The sequence below is a fragment of the Gadus chalcogrammus genome, chromosome 10 (genome assembly GCF_026213295.1).
Source record: "Gadus chalcogrammus isolate NIFS_2021 chromosome 10, NIFS_Gcha_1.0, whole genome shotgun sequence".
NCBI lineage: Eukaryota > Metazoa > Chordata > Actinopteri > Gadiformes > Gadidae > Gadus > Gadus chalcogrammus.
The window spans coordinates 11498417-11517490 of record NC_079421.1 but is presented as its reverse complement, the minus strand read 5'-3'; the positions used below and the strand labels follow the sequence as shown (position 1 = coordinate 11517490).

At 51.2% G+C, this 19074-nt stretch overlaps 1 protein-coding gene across 1 annotated transcript in view; it reads left to right on the top strand.

The window, feature by feature from the left end:
* The window catches only part of pdgfc (platelet derived growth factor c), a 27247-nt gene extending 8467 nt beyond the window's left edge, over positions 1–18780 (top strand). Inside the window, exons 2-6 of the mRNA XM_056600232.1 lie at positions 5900–6110; positions 8643–8823; positions 11979–12186; positions 12704–12942; positions 18489–18780. Coding sequence (XP_056456207.1) covers positions 5900–6110; positions 8643–8823; positions 11979–12186; positions 12704–12942; positions 18489–18602 — 953 coding nt within the window. The 3' untranslated portion in view covers positions 18603–18780. The remainder of the gene's footprint in view (positions 1–5899; positions 6111–8642; positions 8824–11978; positions 12187–12703; positions 12943–18488) is intronic.
* The last annotated feature ends 294 nt before the right edge of the window (positions 18781–19074 follow it).

The following is a 19074-nucleotide window of genomic DNA, read 5'->3' as shown; positions in this document are numbered from 1 at the left end:
ATAGATGGAGAGACATGTGGGAGGGAGAGAGTGAGACGGGGATAGATGGAGATGTGGGGGGGAGAGAGTGAGACGGGGATAGATGGAGATGTGGGGGGGAGAGAGTGAGGGAGAGTGACGGGGGCAGATGAGACATGATGGAGTCGTGTTACGACGGAAGGAACCCGCCGGGTCGCCGTCTGTCCCAGATGTCACGCTGCACATTAACACTCCGGCTGGGTGTCAGAGCCGACACCCGACCCGCTGCAGATGTAGAGTGATGGAGCTCAGCCTGACAGCTGGGCTCTGCTGGTCTCTACTGGTCTTTCTGGTCTCTACTGGTCTTTCTGGTCTCTACTGGTCTCTCTCCTGGTCTCTCTAATGGATCTCTGTTCTCTACTGTCTCTACTGATCTCTACTGGTCTCTGTTTGTCCTTAAGGTCTCTACTGGTCTCTGTTGGTCTCTACTGGTCTCTCTCCTGGTCTCTCTAATGGATCTCTGTTCTCTACTGTCTCTACTGATCTCTACTGGTCTCTGTTTGTCCCTACAGTCTCTACTGGTCTCTACTGGTCTCTACTGGACTCCGATGGTCTCCAATGGTCTCTACTGATCTCTAAAGGTCTCTGATGGTCTCCACTGGTGTCTCTGGTCTCTACTGGTCTCTACTGGTCTCTGATGGTCTCTGATGGTTTCTACTGGTCTCTAATGGTCCCGCTGGTATCTACTGGTCTCTACTGGTCTCTCTGGTCTCTACTGGTCTCTACTGGTCTCTACTGGACTCCGATGGTCTCCGATGGTCACTACTGATCTCTAAAGGTCTCTGATGGTCTCTACTGGTCTCTGTGGTCTCTACTGGTCTCTACTGGTATCTGATGGTCTCTGATTTGTTTATACTGGTCTCTACTAGTCCCGCTGGTATCTACTGGTCTCTACTGGTCTCTCTGGTATCTACTGGTTTCTACTGGTCTTGACTGGTGCGGCTCAGTCCTCCTACAGAGGCGTTTCCATGGCCTTAAGTCGGGCCTGTCCCCTGCTGGTGTCGCCCGGCACAGGAGCGCCTGCTGGTAGGGTGATCTCACCCTCGCCGCCCTCCCCTCCCCACCCCGGGACCCCTTGAGGGCGGGTGCGGGTTAATGTTCACCAGCGTGCCGCGTGCCGTGCGCAGACCGGCGGGACGGAGAACAAAGCACAATAGCTTCTCTGTGGCGCTGCTGTTGATTCAGACCAGCTACCTCCTCCCCCCCCCCCAACACAGGTCAGCCTCCCCCCCGTAACACAGGTCAGCTTCCTCCCCCCCCCCCCCGTAACACAGGTCTGCTTCCTCCCCCGCCCCCCCCAACACAGGTCAGCTTCTTCCCCCGCCCCTCCTCCCCATAACACAGGTAAGCCTCCTCCCCCGCACCCCCCGTAACACAGGTCAGCTACGTCCACCCCCCCCCATAACACAGACCAGCTCCCCCCCCCCCCCCCCATAACACAGACCAGCTTCCCCCCCCCAAAACAAGGGTCAGCTTCCCCCCCCCCATAACAAGGGTCAGCTTCCCCCCCCCGTATCACAGGTCAGCTTCCTACCCCCCCCCCCCCCCCCAACACAGGTCAGCTTCCTCCCCCGCGACCCCCTAAAAAAGGTCAACTTCCCCCCCCCCCCCCCCCCCCCAACACAGGTCAGCTTCCTCCCCCCCCCCCCCCCCCCCCCAACACAGGTCAGCTTCCTCCCCCCCCTCGTAACACAGGTCAGGGGGAAGGCACACCTAGGAGGCTAGCACCTAGGAGGGGAGGGACCTAGAAGGCTAGGTCCTAGGATGGGAGGGACCTAGGATTGGAGGGATCTAGGAGGCTAGGTCTTAGAAGGCTAGGTCCTAGGAGGGGAGGGATCTAGGAACCAAGAAGCAAAAGAGACGAGGAACAGAGAAAATCAGGGGCCAAGGAACCTAGGAAGCTAGGATCCTAGGAAGCTAAGGACCGGGCTTCACGTTGCTTGAACCAGTACACAATATGCTTACAAAGTCCTTCTGCACCCGTGTGTGTGTGTGTGTGGGTGTTTGTGTGTGTTTGTGTGTGTGTAGTTTTTCTTTGAATGTGTAGATCTGACTATGTGAATTGTTGGGTGTATGTGTGGAAAGGCATGTCTGTGTCTGTGTGTGTGTGTGTGTGTAGGTAACTAGGTATGCTTACATGTGTGTGGGTGTGTCTGAATGTATCTGTGTGTCTGAGATTGTGGGCTTGTGGGTGTGTTTGTGTGTATATGTTCTGTGTTTCCATTTATATTTGTTATAGTGAGTAGTACTACTTGTGATGAGTGTGTACCACATCCCTAATACTGCAATACTCACTGGTAATGTAGTACTATAGAACTGAACTGCAGTTCTAGCAGTCTAGTCTTCTTCAGTCTCGTCTTCATCAGTCTAGTCTTCATCAGTCTAATCTTCATCGGTCTAGTTTTCATCAGTCTTCACTAGGGCTGTCAATCCTCCCCTCAAATCATATTCGAATTTCTAATGCTTCTTATGTTGAATATTCGAATAATATTCGAATATTTTAATGTTTTTTTTTTTATTATATCATTATATACACCGATACCATCTTATTATTAGGCCTACGTCCCGCGTCCACTAGAGGGCGCGTCAACCAAATCTGTTATGTAACAATTGCAACAAGTTTTACCAAATCAATACAATGCTTATATAAATAGGTAAGATATAACGCCAGAAATATTCAAGCAATGATGTTTAATGAAGAAGCTGATGTTCAATCATTCAAATACACACACACACTGCTATTTTACGATGTTATTCTTGGCTGTTTTGACCGTGGCTCTTCCTCAGCCGCTAACTGTTCTGCGTACTCCGAGTAATGCACTGAATGGAGGTGTGCGCTCATGTTGCTCGTAGTCGAGTGGTACTTTAACGACTTACAGCATAATTTGCAAATGACGGTTTCTCTGGATGTAATCTTCCCGTTTCTCGATGGAAATCCAAACATTTTCCACACGGTGCTTTTCAAGTTTTTAGAAGTTATGCTTTCCATCTCTGTGTCTGCTCGCGCGCTGCTTCCCACCATCTTGTAAGCATACAATGCCGAAACGTCACGTCGCACGACGTTGACTTTGATTTGCGTCGTTGCTAGGCAAAAGTTAAATGTAATTCTTGACTTGTCAATACAATTTGCTAAAAAAAAAAAAAAAAAAAAAGTTCGAACGTTAGTTGCCGCACTCGAATGTTCTCCTTTTTTTTTTAAAAATTCGAATTATATTCGCATAGCGAAGTTCGTTTTGACAGCCCTAGTCTTCACCACTCTTTTCTTCATCAGTCTAGTATTCATCAGTCTAGTCTTCATCGGTCTAGTCTTCTGCGACTAGTCTTCATCAGTCTAGTCCTCTTCGGTCTAGTCTTCCTCAGTCGTCATGGTCTGGATCTCCATGTCCTTCATCCTCACCTCCTCTTCCTCAGGTCTCTGTGAACACATTCCTAAGCTCTTGTTCCAGTACCTCTCTCTCTCTCTCTCTCTCTCTCTCTCTCTCTCTCTCTCTCTCTCTCTGTGTGTAATCGCTCCGGTTCTCCTCTGTAGACTTCAGACGCTTTTATCAGAACCACATGTTAACAGCCTCTTACACGCAGTACTGTACAGAACACAGTTGAACATGAGTATTCTGAATAGACCCAGACACTCCCATATATGTGTCTACTTTATCATTACACTCTCAAATCTCTGTGTACTTTATCAGTATACTCTCAAATCTGTGTGTACTTTATGAGTACACTCACATCTCTGGGTACTAATGTGTACGTTTTCCACATTGCTGTGTATTTCATGAGTGTGCAGAAGCTGGTGGTAATGGAGGTGGAATTAAACCCGGCTGAACGTGAGCAGAACCGATTCTTTCAATTTGTTACGGGCGAATCAAAGCTTCTGCTGTAGCGGCTAGCAGCATGCTAACAGCCTGCTAGCAGCCTGCAAGTATCTAATGCAGCAGCCTACTAGCATCTAACTAGCAACCCAACTATCTCTGTGCTGTCTAACCCCTACCTGCTCCTTAATGACCTGTCTCTGTACTGTCTAACCCCGACCTGATCCTTAATTACCTGTCTCTGTACTGTCTAACCCCGACCTGATCCTTAATGACCTGTCTCTGTACTGTCTAACCCCGACCTGATCCTTAATGACCTGTCTCTGTACTGTGTAACCCCTACCTGCTCCATAATGACCTGTCTCTGGACTGTCTAACCCCTACCTGCTTCTTAATGACCTGTCTCTGTACTGTCTAACCCCTACCTGCTCCATAATGACCTGTCTCTGGACTGTCTAACCCCTACCTGCTCTGCAGAAGTCAGAATGCACCCTCCAGCCCCAACACGTCTGTCTCCTGAGTGCTGGGAGCAGGAGGAGGAGGAGGAGGGAGGACGAGGACGAGGCGGGAGGAGTTAGGAGGGAGCAAGGGAGGAGGAGGGAGGCAGAGGGAGGAGGGAGGAAGAGGAGGGAGGGAGGAGCAGGGGTCTGTCTGAACAGCTCGCTGTGCTCTGACGGCCGTGCTGAGTGAAGGCGCTGACAGCCTCTGCTTTTGTTTCCTCCGTCTTTCGGCGGGACTTCAAAGCCGTCCCCCCCGCCCCGAGCCCCGAGCCCCGAGCCCCGCCCCTTATCTCTGCTCTCCGGTTGGCAGCAGAAGGGAACACAAACCCTGACATCCTACAGCAGTAAACACACCGCTGAGTACACACGGGAGGACGAACCGCGTCCGGGCGGATCAGAGCCAGAGGACGACTATAGTCTGTTAACCCCTCGTGGGGTGGGGGCCCCGGGAGCCAAGGGCTGAGCGGGGAATCACAGCTGCACATCGTGGAGCTGCAGAGGAGGAGAGGGGGAGATCATTCGGTCTGGAGTGCACGTCTTTAAAGTGGCATCTCAACGTGTTTGACCTAAAACACATGCACACGCACGTACGCACGCACGCACGCACGCACGCACGCACGCACGCACGCACGCACGCACGCACGCACTCTATCACTCACTCTCCCAAACTAACATACTAATACCCCCACACACACACACACACACACACACACACACACACACACACACACACACACACACACACACACACACACACACACACACACACACACACACACACACACACACACACACATATACACACACACACACACGCATACACACACAAACACGCATACACACACAAACACAATTTCTAACACAGACACACAGACACAGACACACACACACACACGCACACACACACACACATACATAAACAAAGAACGATATATTTAAATGCTATATTTAGAGTACAGTTACATTAAACACTTGAATAAGTGGTCAGTATATGACTGAGTCAACGAGGTTACCATGGTTACCGGCACATGGTTTCCCCCTGAGTCAGAACTCATTAGTCCTAGAAGAAGGGATACGTATATATATATATGTATGGAAGTAACGCACTCATTCACTTTCTCCTTCTCTCTCTCCCCCTCCCCATTCCTCCCCATCTCTCTCTCTCTCTCTCTCTCTCTCTCTCTCTCTCTCTCTCTCTCTCTCTCTCTCTCTCTCTCGCTCTGTCTCTCTGTCTCTCTGTCTGTCCCTCTTTCTCTCTGTCTGTCTGTCTCTGTTTCCCCCCCACCACTTTCTCTTCCCTCATTCTGATATTTTGGGATGGAGGCTGGAGTCTGTTGCCATGGTGATGTGGATGTCTGGCTGCTGATGTGTGTGGGATGTGTGACGGTCGTCACGGTGAGAGTGATGATGTTTGTGGTTTGTCACGGTTGTCACGGTGATAATAAAGGATGCAGGGTGTTCACGGCGACGGGGGAATCGGTTGTCACGGGGATTGCGGTCGCCGGCTCCAATAGTACATCCTAATCATAATGATATGCAGATGATTAATCACTCCATCTTGTGCTGTTTCAGGGGTGGAGGAGGACCAGCAGGAGAGGGTGCTGAGGCTGTCGGGGGAGGGGCAGGGGGAGGGGGAGGGGGTGGTCCAGAGCCCCGACTTCCCTCACCCCTACCCCCGTGACACCCAGCTGCTCTGGAGGCTGGTCGCCCCTGGCAACAGGAAGATGCAGATCTCCTTCGACCCCCGGTTCGGACTGGAGGATCCGGAAGACGGAATATGCAAGTAAGGAGAGAGAGAGAGTTAGAGAGAGAGAGTTAGAGAGAGAGAGAGAGAGAGAGAGAGAGAGAGAGAGAGAGAGAGAGAGAGAGAGAGAGAGAGAGAGAGAGAGAGAGAGAGAGAGAGAGAGAGAGGTGGACAGAAAGGGAGAGGGGTGGACAGAAAGTGATGGTGAGAAAGGGAGAGTGGAAGAGAGAAAGAAAGGGGGAACAAGAGGGAGGGACAGAGGAAGAGAGAAACGGAGGGCAGGAGGGAGTTGGAGGAGGGCAGGCAATAAGAGAGAGTCCCAGCTGATATGTCTCTGTCATGTTGAACAGTTAACAGCTGCAGACTGAAGCTGTTTGTTAGATTTGACCTGAGGAGCCCTGATTGGTTACTCGAGGTGGACACACACACACACACACACACACACACACACACACACACACACACACACACACACACACACACACACACACACACACACACACACACACACACACACACACACACACACACACACACACAGCACACACACTCATCAGCACTATGTGTGTGTAGCTATCTGGCCCATAGTGTAAGACGTAGTGTAGCATGTAGCGTAGCATGTGTCGCAGCATGTAGCAGGCAGACAGCAGGGGTGTGCAGCCTGTGTAGACACTCCTCCAGGGCCCCCTGTTGGTCAGAGACATGAAGCGCGGGCTGTCTGTGTTCGGCATGAAGCCTGGTAGAGAGAGAGAGAGAGAGAGAGAGAGAGAGAGAGAGAGAGAGAGAGAGAGAGAGAGAGAGAGAGAGAGAGAGAGAGAGAGAGAGTATAAAGTAGAGTATAGAGTGTTTATGTGTATGTGTAAGTGAGTGTGTATCAGTGAGAGAGAGAGATCATACCAGAGAGTTCAGTTTATTTGACCTCTTCTTTTATTCTGCGCCGTCAATCTCTCTCTCTGTCCCTCTGTTTGTCTCCTCCCTCCGGTATCATGTTGTCCATCCTTCCTGTTCGTTCAATATTCAGCTGTTTCCTCCTCATGCTCCCGGCCGGGTCTCTAGAGACAGAGACAACAGAGGTGTCAGCCATCTTCTACTCCTCCACACTCTGCTGCCTCTCCTCTCCTCCACTCCTCTCTCCCCCTCTCCTCTTCTCTCTCCTCTCTCCCCCTCCTCACCGCCTCTCCTCCCCTCTCCCCCCTCTCCTTTCCTCTCTCCTCTCCTCTCTCCCCCTCTGCTCTTCTCTCTCCTCTCCACTCTCCCCCTCCTCACCTCCTCTCCTCCCCTCTCCTCCTCACCTCCTCTCCTCCCCTCTCTCCCCCTCTCCTCTCTCCCCCTAACCTCCTCTCCTCTCCCACTCCGTCCCCCTGCTTTCTCACTCCGTCCCTAAATGGGGCTGTGGATTGGGGTCAGGAGGTGGGATTGGGGGGCTGGGTGCTGGTTGTTTCCTCTGTCTCTCGGCCGGGCGTCGTGCCTCGTAGCGTCCGGCCTCCAGGACTCAGCCGGACGGCGGGCTGTCAGGCTTTTTGTTAGTTTCTGGATTCCTCTGATTGTCGTTATGGACACGGCAACATTTTCCAATTACTGCGAGAGACTTATAGGATAACCTTTGTGTTAGGATAGATGAGCAAGTTAGAGCCGGGTGTTCATATCCAATGAGAGACACTGAAGAACATCAGATTTTTCATTGCTTCTGAAGCGGTGTCTACGTGTGTCTGAAACACCATGTGTCAGTGAGACTAAACAGAGGCACTACTGGGCTGGGGGCCGTAATGAGTCCAAGATGGATCCAATCTTTAAGCCTGAATGAGAAGGGGCCAACCCTCATGTCAGGGTGTTGGGTCCACTCCATGTCCTGCCCATCAAAGACTTGTAAGAGGTGAAAAATAACTTCAAAGCGGCCCGGTTTATATGGAGGACGTAAACAACCATATGTGGTTTCCACTGAACAGAAACACAAAGGCTCTGTTGACCCTGAGTCAGTAGAGTCAGCTCTCAGCTCTGAGCTGAGAGCTGCTCAGTGGTCAGAGTTTTGGACCAAGGCTAGGGTCTGGACTCAGGTTACAGGATTGTGTGCCGCCTCGCGTCCACGTTCTACCTGGAGGTCTACACTGCTTAACGGCCACTCGCAATAGTCTCAGACCGCGTTCCCATAGATCTCCGTGAGGCTGACAGGTTTCACTGAAACGGTTCCTCACTTCTCTTGCCAACAATGTGTCTCTCAAACCATGTAAGCTTCAGGGCCAAACACATGATCGCCCCATCAGCCTCTCTCTCTCTCTCTCTCTCTCTCTCTCTCTCTCTCTCTCTCTCTCTCTCTCTCTGTCTCTCTCTGTCTCTCTTTCTCTCTCTCTCACTCACTCTTTGTCTCTCTCTCTCTCTCTCTCTCTCTCTCTCTCTCTCTCTCTCTCTCTCTCTCTCTCTCTCTCTCTCTCTCTCTCTCTCTCTCTGTAGGAGTGGGCAATACTGATCTAGACAGCGACACCTCCCTATGTTTCTCTCTCTCTCTCTCTCTCTCTCTCTCTCTCTCTCTCTCTCTTGCTCTCTCACCACTCATCTATGTCTCTCCGTTTCCAGGTATGACTTTGTGGAGATTGAGGACCTGAGTGAGGGCAGGGTCCTGGGTCGCTGGTGTGGGTCTCAGTCCGGTCCGGCGGTCCTGCTGTCCCAGGGGTCTCAGGTCCGAGTCCGCTTCGTGTCTGACCAGTACTTCCCCTCTGAGCCCGGATTCTGTCTCCACTACTCCCTACTGCCACCGGTAAGACCCCCAAGACCCAGATCTGACCCCTAGACCCAGTCCAGACCTGACGTCTAGACCCAGTCCTGACCTGACCCCTAGACCCAGTCCTGACCTGACGTCTAGACCCAGTGCTGACCTGACGTCTAGACCCAGTCCAGACCTGACGTCTAGACCCAGTCCAGACCTGACCCCTAGACCCAGTCTAGACCTGAGCCCTAGACCCAGTCCAGACCTGACCCCTAGACCCAGTCCAGACCTGAGCCCTAGACCCAGTCCAGACCTGAGCCCTAGACCCAGTCCAGACCTGACCCCTAGACCCAGTCCTGACCTCAACCCCCACCACCTACTGAGGGATGTACACCTCCTTACCCCCTCCTCCACTCCTCCTCCTCCTCCTCCTCCTCCTCCTCCTCCTCCTCCTCCTCCTCCAGAGTGTTGATTCAGAGGTCAGAGGATCTGGGCCAATGATGGGAGAGGTTGTAGAACCACAGAGCTAGAAGGTGACCGCATGTTTACCTTCGGGAAGCCGGGAGGAAGTGGGCTTCAATGCCAGGAGTCATGAAACAAAGTCCTTATTGTACTGCTATTCCTGTGTTAGAGGGAGAGAGAGAGAGGGAGAGGGAGAGGGAGAGGGAGAGGGAGAGAGAGAGAGAGAGAGAGAGAGAGAGAGAGAGAGAGAGAGATAGAGAGAGAGAGAGACTGGGGAGACAGACTGGAGGGAGAGAGAGACCGGGGAGAGGGAGACTGCAGCGAGAGAGAGAGAGAGAGAGAGAGAGACCGGGGAGAGAGAGACTGCAGCGAGAAACAGGAGAGAGAGCGAGAGAGAGACCGAGGAGAGATATACTGTAGCGAGAGAGAACGATTGTAGCGAGAGACAGGCAGATGGGGAGCATCCAGGTCTGTGGTAGACTCGGCCCGGTCTCTTAATGACAGCGTTCCGTACCCTGAGGAGAGCGGCCTCACAGACCACAGCCTCTTCAAAGGCCCAGAGGGGAAGTGGTAGCGGCCGGGGAGGAGATATGGTCTTGAGGGCACTATTTCAGTGGTCTCCTCAACAAAGCCGGAGTGAGCTCCATAAATACATCGGTTGTTATTCTGTGGGACAACAGAGAGGCCACCAGGCTGGACACACGCCCAGCGGCCGAGGTTGATGGAGCCCAGCTGCTGCAAACAACTAGCAGCACCTCCACACCTGGCCCCTGCCGCTCCCACCTTGAGGGTGATCCAGTCGGGGGTCCTCTCCCAGAGAGGAGCTGGATGGATTGGGTTTGAAGCGTATGTCTCTCCTCAGTCAGCAGCACACATTGCCGCAACATGTCCATCCTTACTCTCTGACATGGTGGGACGCCAGCAGCACAGCTCACACTCACATTCAACGTTCTACATGAAGCTAGATGTTAGTTGCATAATAATAGAGCATCTCAGCCCTTAAAGGACCTCTCTGGTTCTGCTTCAGACCGCCGGGCATCGTGGAGCAGAGAGAGTTTTAGGGTCTGAGACACACTTCCCAGCTGTCAGTCACAGGGACAACCTCCACCTCCCTGATACAGTCTGACAGCTGAGGTGGTGGTGACAGGTCCTCCAGAGGTGTCGGAGATCCTCAACGGTTGGTGCTCTCAGGGGTGGTGGAGATGTTTCCTCTGAGAGCTGAGGTGTGAATGAGATGTGGCCTTTCAGACTGGGAACAAATCCACTCCCACTCTGCATGCTGGGCTCCACCAGCTCACCAAACACAGGAGACACAACACAAGGACAGCTGCTTGTAGCACTGCTACTTAACACAAGTACTGCTACACAACACAAGTACTGCTACACAACACAGCTACAGGCCCTTGTAGCGGCGCTACACAACACAGGTACATTCTGTTGTAGCATTCCACAGCGGTATCTCAGGAGGGTTGCTGGTTCCATGCTCCTTTCCCCAAGGTTTTCTTGGTCAAGACCTGAGCTGTGACTGGTCTGAGCTGGTGTTTGTTCTGTGTGGCTGAGTCTGGGTCTGGATGATGAACGTGAAGTGTTTTAAACACCACATAGTGGTCAGATCTGGTGTCAAAGGGTTGACGTCAGAGAAACAGAACTCCCCTACAGCTGGGGGGGAGTGAGGTAGGGTTATGGTATTCATGTCTTTTACACTAATTCACTTTGTTTTTCAAGTGCTCCAAATTACAGACACAGCCTCTGTAAAAGCCTGGGGTTTTAAATAAACATTCAAGGCACATGTTGTTTGATCTGCTTGGTTGATATATTGACTGTTTAGAAGCCTTCTCTGTAATCTGGTCAGACCTTCAGAACCTCTGCTGGCCGTTTCCCAGCATGCCTCAGAGAGGGGTTCAGTGGTGGAGTTAGGTATCAGAAGTGAGGAGGTTGTTAGGACCTGGTTAGGGTCACGGTCATGATAACCCTACCTTTCTACACCACAACCCTGACCTCAACCTAATCCAACCACCCAACCTGTAGCTCCACCCAGCCTGTACCTCCACCTTACCCGTAGCTCCACCTAACCTGTGGCTCCACCTCAGCTGTATCTCCACCCAACCAGTAACTCCACTTCTAGCTTCAGCTTTACCTCCAGCTAGCCTATAGCTCTACCTATTCTATAGTTCCACCCAACCTGTAGCTCCCCCTCAAATGTTCCACCACCTGACCTGTAGCTCCACCTGTAGCTCCACCTAACCAGGAGCTCCACCTCACCTGTAGCTCCACCCAACCTAGAGCCTCACCCAACCTCTAGCTCCACCTAACCTGTAGCGCCACCCAACCTGTGGCTCCACCTGTAGCTCCACCTGACCTGTAGCTTCACCTAACCTGTAGCTCCACTTGTAGCTCCACCCAACCTGTAGCTCCACCTGTAGCTCCACCTGACCTGTAGCTCCACTTTTAGCTCCACCAAACCTGTAGCTCCAACCAACCTGTAGTTCCACCTGTAGATCCACCAAACCTCTAGCTCCACCTAACCTGTAGCTCCACCTGTAGCTCCACTTGTAGCACCATTTGTAGCTCCACCTGTAGCTCCACCTGACCTGTAGCTCCACCTAACCTGTAGCTCCACTTGTAACTCCATCTGTAGCTCCACCTGTAGCTCCACCTGACCTGTAGCTCCAACTAACCTGTAACCCCGGTCTTCAGGCGCCCTGTAACCTCCTCCCGCCTGGGGTTTGGTGTGCCCTCTGCAGAGTGACCCTGAGCCGCAGACTCCTGCTGTGACTCCAGCTCCTCCCCCCAGTGTGGAGGAGCTGGAGGAGGCGGTCTCCACCCTGGGGACGGTGGAGGAGGTGCTGAAGTACCTGGACCCTGAGGGCTGGCGGGCGGACATGGAGGAGCTGTACCGGCCCTCCTGGCTCGGCCTCGGGAAGTCCTACATCCACAACAAGAAGACCAGAGGTAGGAGAACCTCCTGTAGAGACCGGATAACCTCCCTGTAGAGACCGGTCCTTAAGGTGAACCTCCCTGTAGAGACAGGTCCTTAAGGAGAATCTCCCTGTAGAGACAGGTCCTTAAGGAGAACCTCCCTGTAGAGACAGGTCCTTAAGGTGAACCTCCCTGTAGAGACCGGTCCTTAAGGAGAACCTCCCTGTAGAGACAGGTCAAAGGAGAACCTCCCTGTAGAGACATGTCCTTAAGGTGAACCTCCCTGTAGAGACAGGTCCTTAAGGTGAACCTCCCTGTAGAGACAGGTCCTTAAGGTGAACCTCCCTGTAGAGACAGGTCCTTAAGGAGAACCTCCCTGTAGAAACAGGTCCTTAAGGAGAACCTCCCTGTAGAGACAGGTCCTTAAGGAGAACCTCCCTGTAGAGACAGGTCTTTAGCAGCAGTTAGGGGTCAGTAGTGTGCTGTACCTGATGAGGGGTGCTGGTCCCGCTGTACCTGATGAGGGGTGGGGGTCCCTTTGTGTCCCCAGTGGGAGCCGACCTGAACCAGCTGAGGGAGGAGGTCCGTCTGTACAGCTGCTCCCCGCGGAACGTGTCGGTGTCGCTACGTGAAGAGCTGAGGAGGACGGACGCCATCTTCTGGCCCGGCTGCTTGCTGGTGCGGCGCTGCGGCGGGAACTGCAGCTGCTCCCAGTGCTCCCAGTCATGCTCCCAGTCCGGGGAACAGTGTGCCTGCATTCCCAGCAGGACCTCCAGGAAGTACTACGAGGTACTGCTGCATGAGTAAAGTACCATGTACACCAGGAACTACCTCTATACTAACCATGTACCAGTTACTATATATAACGTGTAGTACCATGTGTATCAGGTGCTACGGTACTAGGGCATGAACCATGTACACCTGGCAATATATGTTGACCTGGTACTGTGCAGTAACCCGGACCATGTACACCTGGTACTATGTGCAGAAACCTGGACCATGTACACCTGGTACTATGTGCAGTAACCCGGACCATGTAGACTTGGTACTATGTGCAGTAACCTGGACCATGTAGACTTGGTACTATGTGCAGTAACCTGGACCATGTAGACTTGGTACTATGTGCAGTAACCCGGACCATGTAGACTTGGTAGTATGTGCAATAACCTGGACCATGTACACCTTTTTTTTTTTTCTTTTTTTTTTTTAACCTATATTTAACCAGGCAGATCATTAAGAATAAGTTGTTATTTACAGTGATGGCCTGACAAAAAGCACAAGCTTCTTGGGGGGGGAAGGGAATAGGGGCAGTGAGAAAGGATGGGTTACTGTACGTCCACACCAGGAGCGACCTCACAAAGTTTCGCTGCGAATATCGCTTTGGTCGCTCATGACGTACAATTCAATTATGCAGACGCATTTAAAGGAGCCGTATGCTTTTAGTACAGACAGCCATATCAAAGAGTGAACTCTCCCATACACTTTGGCCATATTGCCGAGACGGTTTTGCTTGTTGGATAAAGTGCTTCGACAACAAGTAGGACAGTGATTCCCCCCAATATAAAAAAACTCCTAAAATGTAGGCTAATTACAACCGAGAACAAAAAACCCTGCGTGCTGTAGTAGGCTAGTTAAAATATGTTTCACTGATCTGCATCTGCAAATCATGATCTGCACTCATTCGTCGCACTCAAAACAAATAGACATTGGCGCACATGGCTAATTTGCATACGTGCACAGGACTGGTTGGCTCCGCAAGGCAAATAATGGAACATATCTATCTATCTATCTATCTATCTATCTATCTATCTATCTATCAACGCGTGTCTAGTTTTAATGTGATGTATTGTGTGTATGTCCAGTCAGACTTGTTCTGTGTGGTCTTGTAGGCTACTGTCCTGTGTGGACCGAACCACCTAAATGGATTCCCGACGATTTGTGTCGTTTGGTATTAATAAAGACTTGACTAGGCTATATATCTATAGACTATTTAATCAACAATTATTCACCTCAGGCTCCGCTACACGCGATTGGTTGGTTAGATTGGTGGCATGGAGAGCAAATGAAAATGATTCCCGCTTAAATACGAATGTTCTAGATGTATAAATACTCCCGCTTATCATCACTTGGTATCCAAACCACTATGGCGTTTCAATCTCTGAACTGAAAAAGGGTTGGGTCGTACAACACCGGGTGCCCAGTTACAGCCGCTATTAATACTTCAGCCGATATTTTGTTCAGTGAGTGAATAAAGGTAGGTAGGAACCAAAGTGCCTGCCGGTGTTCCCTGGGATCCACACAAGCGAAGAGCGTCTACATTCCGATTGGCTGTCAGTGTTTGGCCGCTGAAGCGCGTCATAGTCATTTGCATAAAGTTAAAAAGTTGTCAGCTTTTTTTTTACTCTCTGGTCGCTCAACTTTGGCCGCTGGTAGCGTTGGTCGCTTTGGTCGCTTTGGTCGCTTTGGTCGCTCTTGCCCATAGAAAGTGAATGACTTCCGGCGATTTGGTCGCTCAATTCGCTTCTGGTGTGGACGTACAGTTAGAGGGGCAACAGCACACAAACACAGCTGTACAGACGTACAACAATGCAGCAACAGGGACCTACAGGGTTAACATACAGCTACTCAGACATACAACAAGCACGAGCGAAAAACAGGATTACATAAACAAGGCAGAATAGCAATCAAGCAATAGCATAAAAAAAAACACAACAACATATCAGCGGGTATGGGCGTACATATGAGACTGGAGACCGAGAGGAAGGTTAGATGGAGGGGAAGCAGTTGCAGGAATCTGTTAGAAGGTGTGAGATGGTGTCTTTGAAGGCCGGGATGGAAATTAATTTGACAAGTTTGAGGTGTTTTTGTAGTGCATTCCAGTCAACGGCAGCAGCTGACTGGATTGATGCAAGTCCAAGTATGGATCTGGTTTTAGGGGTTGTTAGCAGGATGTGGAGAGAGGACCGGGTGTTATATGTGAGAGATAGACGATGCAGCAGGCGGGACAGGTAGGGGGTTGTCCGTTGAAGGAGGGTCTAATAGATGAGAGTGAGCCAGTGAATATGATGACGAGTGTGAAGCGATGACCAATTTCCCAGAGAGTAAAGACTGCAGTGGTGGGGGTTGAGGGGGGGCATTTGTCGCAAAACGGATAGCAAAGTGAAAGAGTGTGTCCAGTTTGGCGAGAGTGCCCTTGCATGCAGTTCTATAGATAGTATCACCGAAATCAAATGTTGGGAGAATGGTCATTTTGATAAGGGTGAGTTTAGAAGAGGAAGTGAAGGCGTGGCGGTGGCAGTGAAGGAAACCGTGTTTGGCCCGTACCTTAGACTGTAACCGGGAGATGTGACGTGAAAAGCATAGTGTCGTGTCTAACCAGATGCCCAAGTATTTGTAGATGCAGACTTGCTCCAGGATTGCCCCCCCACAGGTGGAGATGTTTAATGGAGACGGAGAGGGAACACCCTCCGGATGAAACCACATGGCTTTTGTCTTAGATGTATTGAGTGACAGTTTCAGTTGTGAGAAGGCATGTTGTACCTGGAGAAAGCTATCCTGGAGCGTAGATTGGACAGAGGAGGGAGATGGATCAGAGGTGTATAGGATGTCATCGGCATAAAGGTGAATGAGGGAATTGCCAGCAGCTAGGGGGATGTTATTGATGTAGATGGAGAACAGTGATGGGCCAAGTATAGAGCTTTGAGGGAATCCCTTGGTGACAAGGAGAAGGTGAGAGAATGAATTATCAAACCTTACGCGTTGTACCTGGTGAGAGAGATAGTGAGAGAACCAAGCCAGTGAGTGACCTGTGACCCCAATACTTCTCAGTCTGCTGACGAGGATGGAATGGTCAACGGTGTCAAAGGCTTTGGAAAGGTCAATGAATATAGCAGCACAGTGTTGTTTTGTGTCAAGAGCAGAGGTAATGTCGTTTAACATCTTTAAAGTGGCTGTTGTGCACCCATACCCAGCAAGGAAACCAGACTGTACTCCAGAAAGAATACCAAAAGTATTAAGATAGAATGTGAGCTGATTGTTCACAAGCGTCTCAAATACCTTGGACACACAGGGCAGGATGGAGATAGGTCTGTAGCTATTTGGGTCGGACTGCTCACCACCCTTTGACAGGGGGAGGACAATGGCTTCTTTCCAGTCTGAGGGTATATTCAGCTGTATGGAGTGAGAGGTTGAAGAGTTCGGTTATGGGTGCTGCAGTTTTAATAAAAAATGCGGGAAGGTCATCAGACCCAGCTGTTTTTTTGGGTTCCAGAGCAGACAGTTCCTTCAGAACCTCCCCCTCTGTAAAAGGCAGAAGAGAGAAAGTGTGTGTGGGGGGGTGGAGGTTGGGGGGGCAGGGAGGACTATGGGCTGTGGGTGGCGGTGTGATAGGGCCTTTGGAAAGTGTATTCTCAAAGACAAACTGTCTGCCATTGCAGTCTTATCTGAGATGACAAGATCATTCACTTTGAGTGAAACAGGCATGGCTGAGGGCTTGTTTTGAAGTGTTCTTACCGTTTTCCAAAATACATTTGGAACCGTGCTACACTGTTTAAATGAGCCTTGAAGTAACCATATTTAGCCTGGCGTACGGCTTGTGTTGCCTTATTACGGAGCTGTCGAAAATTGAGGTAGTCTATGGGAGATTTCGATAGACAGGCTTTTCTCCATGCAGCATTCTTTTTTTAGAGAAGAGATGTTCGCTCTTGTGTAAACCAGGGACTGTGACGATTTTTTAACCGTTGTTTCTTGAGGGGGGCATGCTTATTGACCACATTACTAAGCTGGTCTTTGAACAGAGTCCATGCATCATTCAAGGAGGGAACCAGCCTGACTCTGTGCCAGTTCATGTTGGCCAGGTCATGGAGGAAAGCTTGGGTGTTAAAGTGCTTTAGTGAGCTCTTAATGCTGATGGTAATGGGCTGTTTGGCGGAGATGTTTTTGCGAATGCATGCGATTAAACAGTGGTCACTGAGGTCGCTGCAGATTGGAGGATTCCACCCAGACTTTAAGTTGGTCCATTTTTGGCACCAAACTTCTTACATTTACATGCAGAAAACCCATGTTGTTTCCATCACAAAAATCATAGAAGCAGAGATCATGTGGCTGAAGAACATTGAAGAGGGGAGCAATATCAGAAGGACCAGGGCTGACATGAACATTACCAGAGATTCTGAGTAGTTACACAATCAGAGCACGGCAAAGAGAAGATGAGACATTAGGTTTACGTTTGACAGATGTATGGGGATTAGATGGTAACATAATCATATTACTGAATAGTCTCATTACATTGCATTAAGACAAAGAAGGAATGGTAAAGTTTGCAATTGATGGTAACCCCAGAGACATTTTAAACAGCAGGGAAGCTAAGTCTCTATTATAGATGTTAACTGAGTCAGTTTGACGGTTAGGCAAATGAGGGGGGTCGAAAAGTGTCGACTCCCCCATACACGCACCAGTTGAGGAGGGCGAGACAGTTAGAAAGAGCGCAAGGAGAAGGAGAACATTGAGTAGGTTGAGGCGGGCCATGCCAGGTTTGGAGAAAGTAGCCGCTAACAGTTAGCACAGTTACGTTTGGTCACACTATAGGTGAGCAAGCTAGCTAGCCTGGTGAGAGGGGTACATAAAGTATGGGACAGAAATGAAGCAGCAGATTCGATTTCCACGGAGCAGTGTAGCAGCAGGCCTCAGGCAGCAAACAGCTGTAATGCAGCAGGTAGGATTACCACAGAGCTGGTAGGTTGTAGGATCATGGAGGCTGGAAGCTAGCAGGCCAGGCAGGTGGATTGAGGCTGGATGCTAGCAGGCCAGGCTGGAGGCTGGATGCTAGCAGGCCAGGCAGGTGGATGGAGGCTGGATGCTAGCAGGCCAGGCAGGTGGATGGAGGTGGATGATGTTGTTTACCTACCGTCGAACCAACCGTTAAAATACAAAAACGAATATGACTCATTCGTTTCCAATGCCTCGGTTTGAGTCAATAATGATTTCATCTATGTTATTAATCACAACGAATAAGAATACAAAATCCAGGAAAAAGCCAAAGATGGGCGTACTCCGCTCCTAAGCATCTCTCCGGTGGCCCTCGATGCGCACGCATGAACGATGCGCGCGCACGAACAGCAGCGACGAAGCTGATGCAGCCAGGTACCAGGTACACCTGGTATTATGTGCGTTAACCCGGACCATGTACACCTGGTACTATGTGCAGTAACCCGGACCATGTACACCTGGTACTATGTGCAGTAACCCGGACCATGTACACCTGGTACTATGTGCAGTAACCCGGACCATGTACACCTGGTACTATGTGCAGTAACCCGGACCATGTACCCCTGCAGGTCCTGCAGCTGAAGCACCGGGCGGGGGGGCGTGGTCTGCAGCGCTCCATGACCGACGTGGTGTTGGAGCATCATGAGGAGTGTTCCTGTCAGTGCCAGCAGAACCACGACTGATCGAGACCCCCCAGACCCCCAGGACCCCCAGACCCTCCAGATCACCAAGGACCCCCAGAACCCATCCAGAGCCTCCAGGACCCCAGGACCCTCCAGACCCACAGAACCCATCCAGAACCCCCAGACCCCCAGAACCCATCCAGGACCCCAAGACCCCAGAGGACCCCCAGACCCTCCAGACCCCAAGAACCCATCCAGAACCCCCAGACCCCCAGAACCTTCAGACCCTCCAGAACCCTCAGAACGTCAAGACCCCCCAAACCCTCCAGACCCTCCAGACCCTCCAGACCCCCCAGACCCTACTGACCCCCCAGAAACCCCAGACCCCCCAGACTCTCCTGACCCTCCGGACCAGAGAGGCCTGTCTCTAACACTCCCCCCCCCCCCCCCCCCCTCCCGTCGTGGCCTCTAGCCTCCACTCCGGAGAACATGTCTAACGTCTGCTCTGAGGGGGGACGGGAGGTTCTGCTCC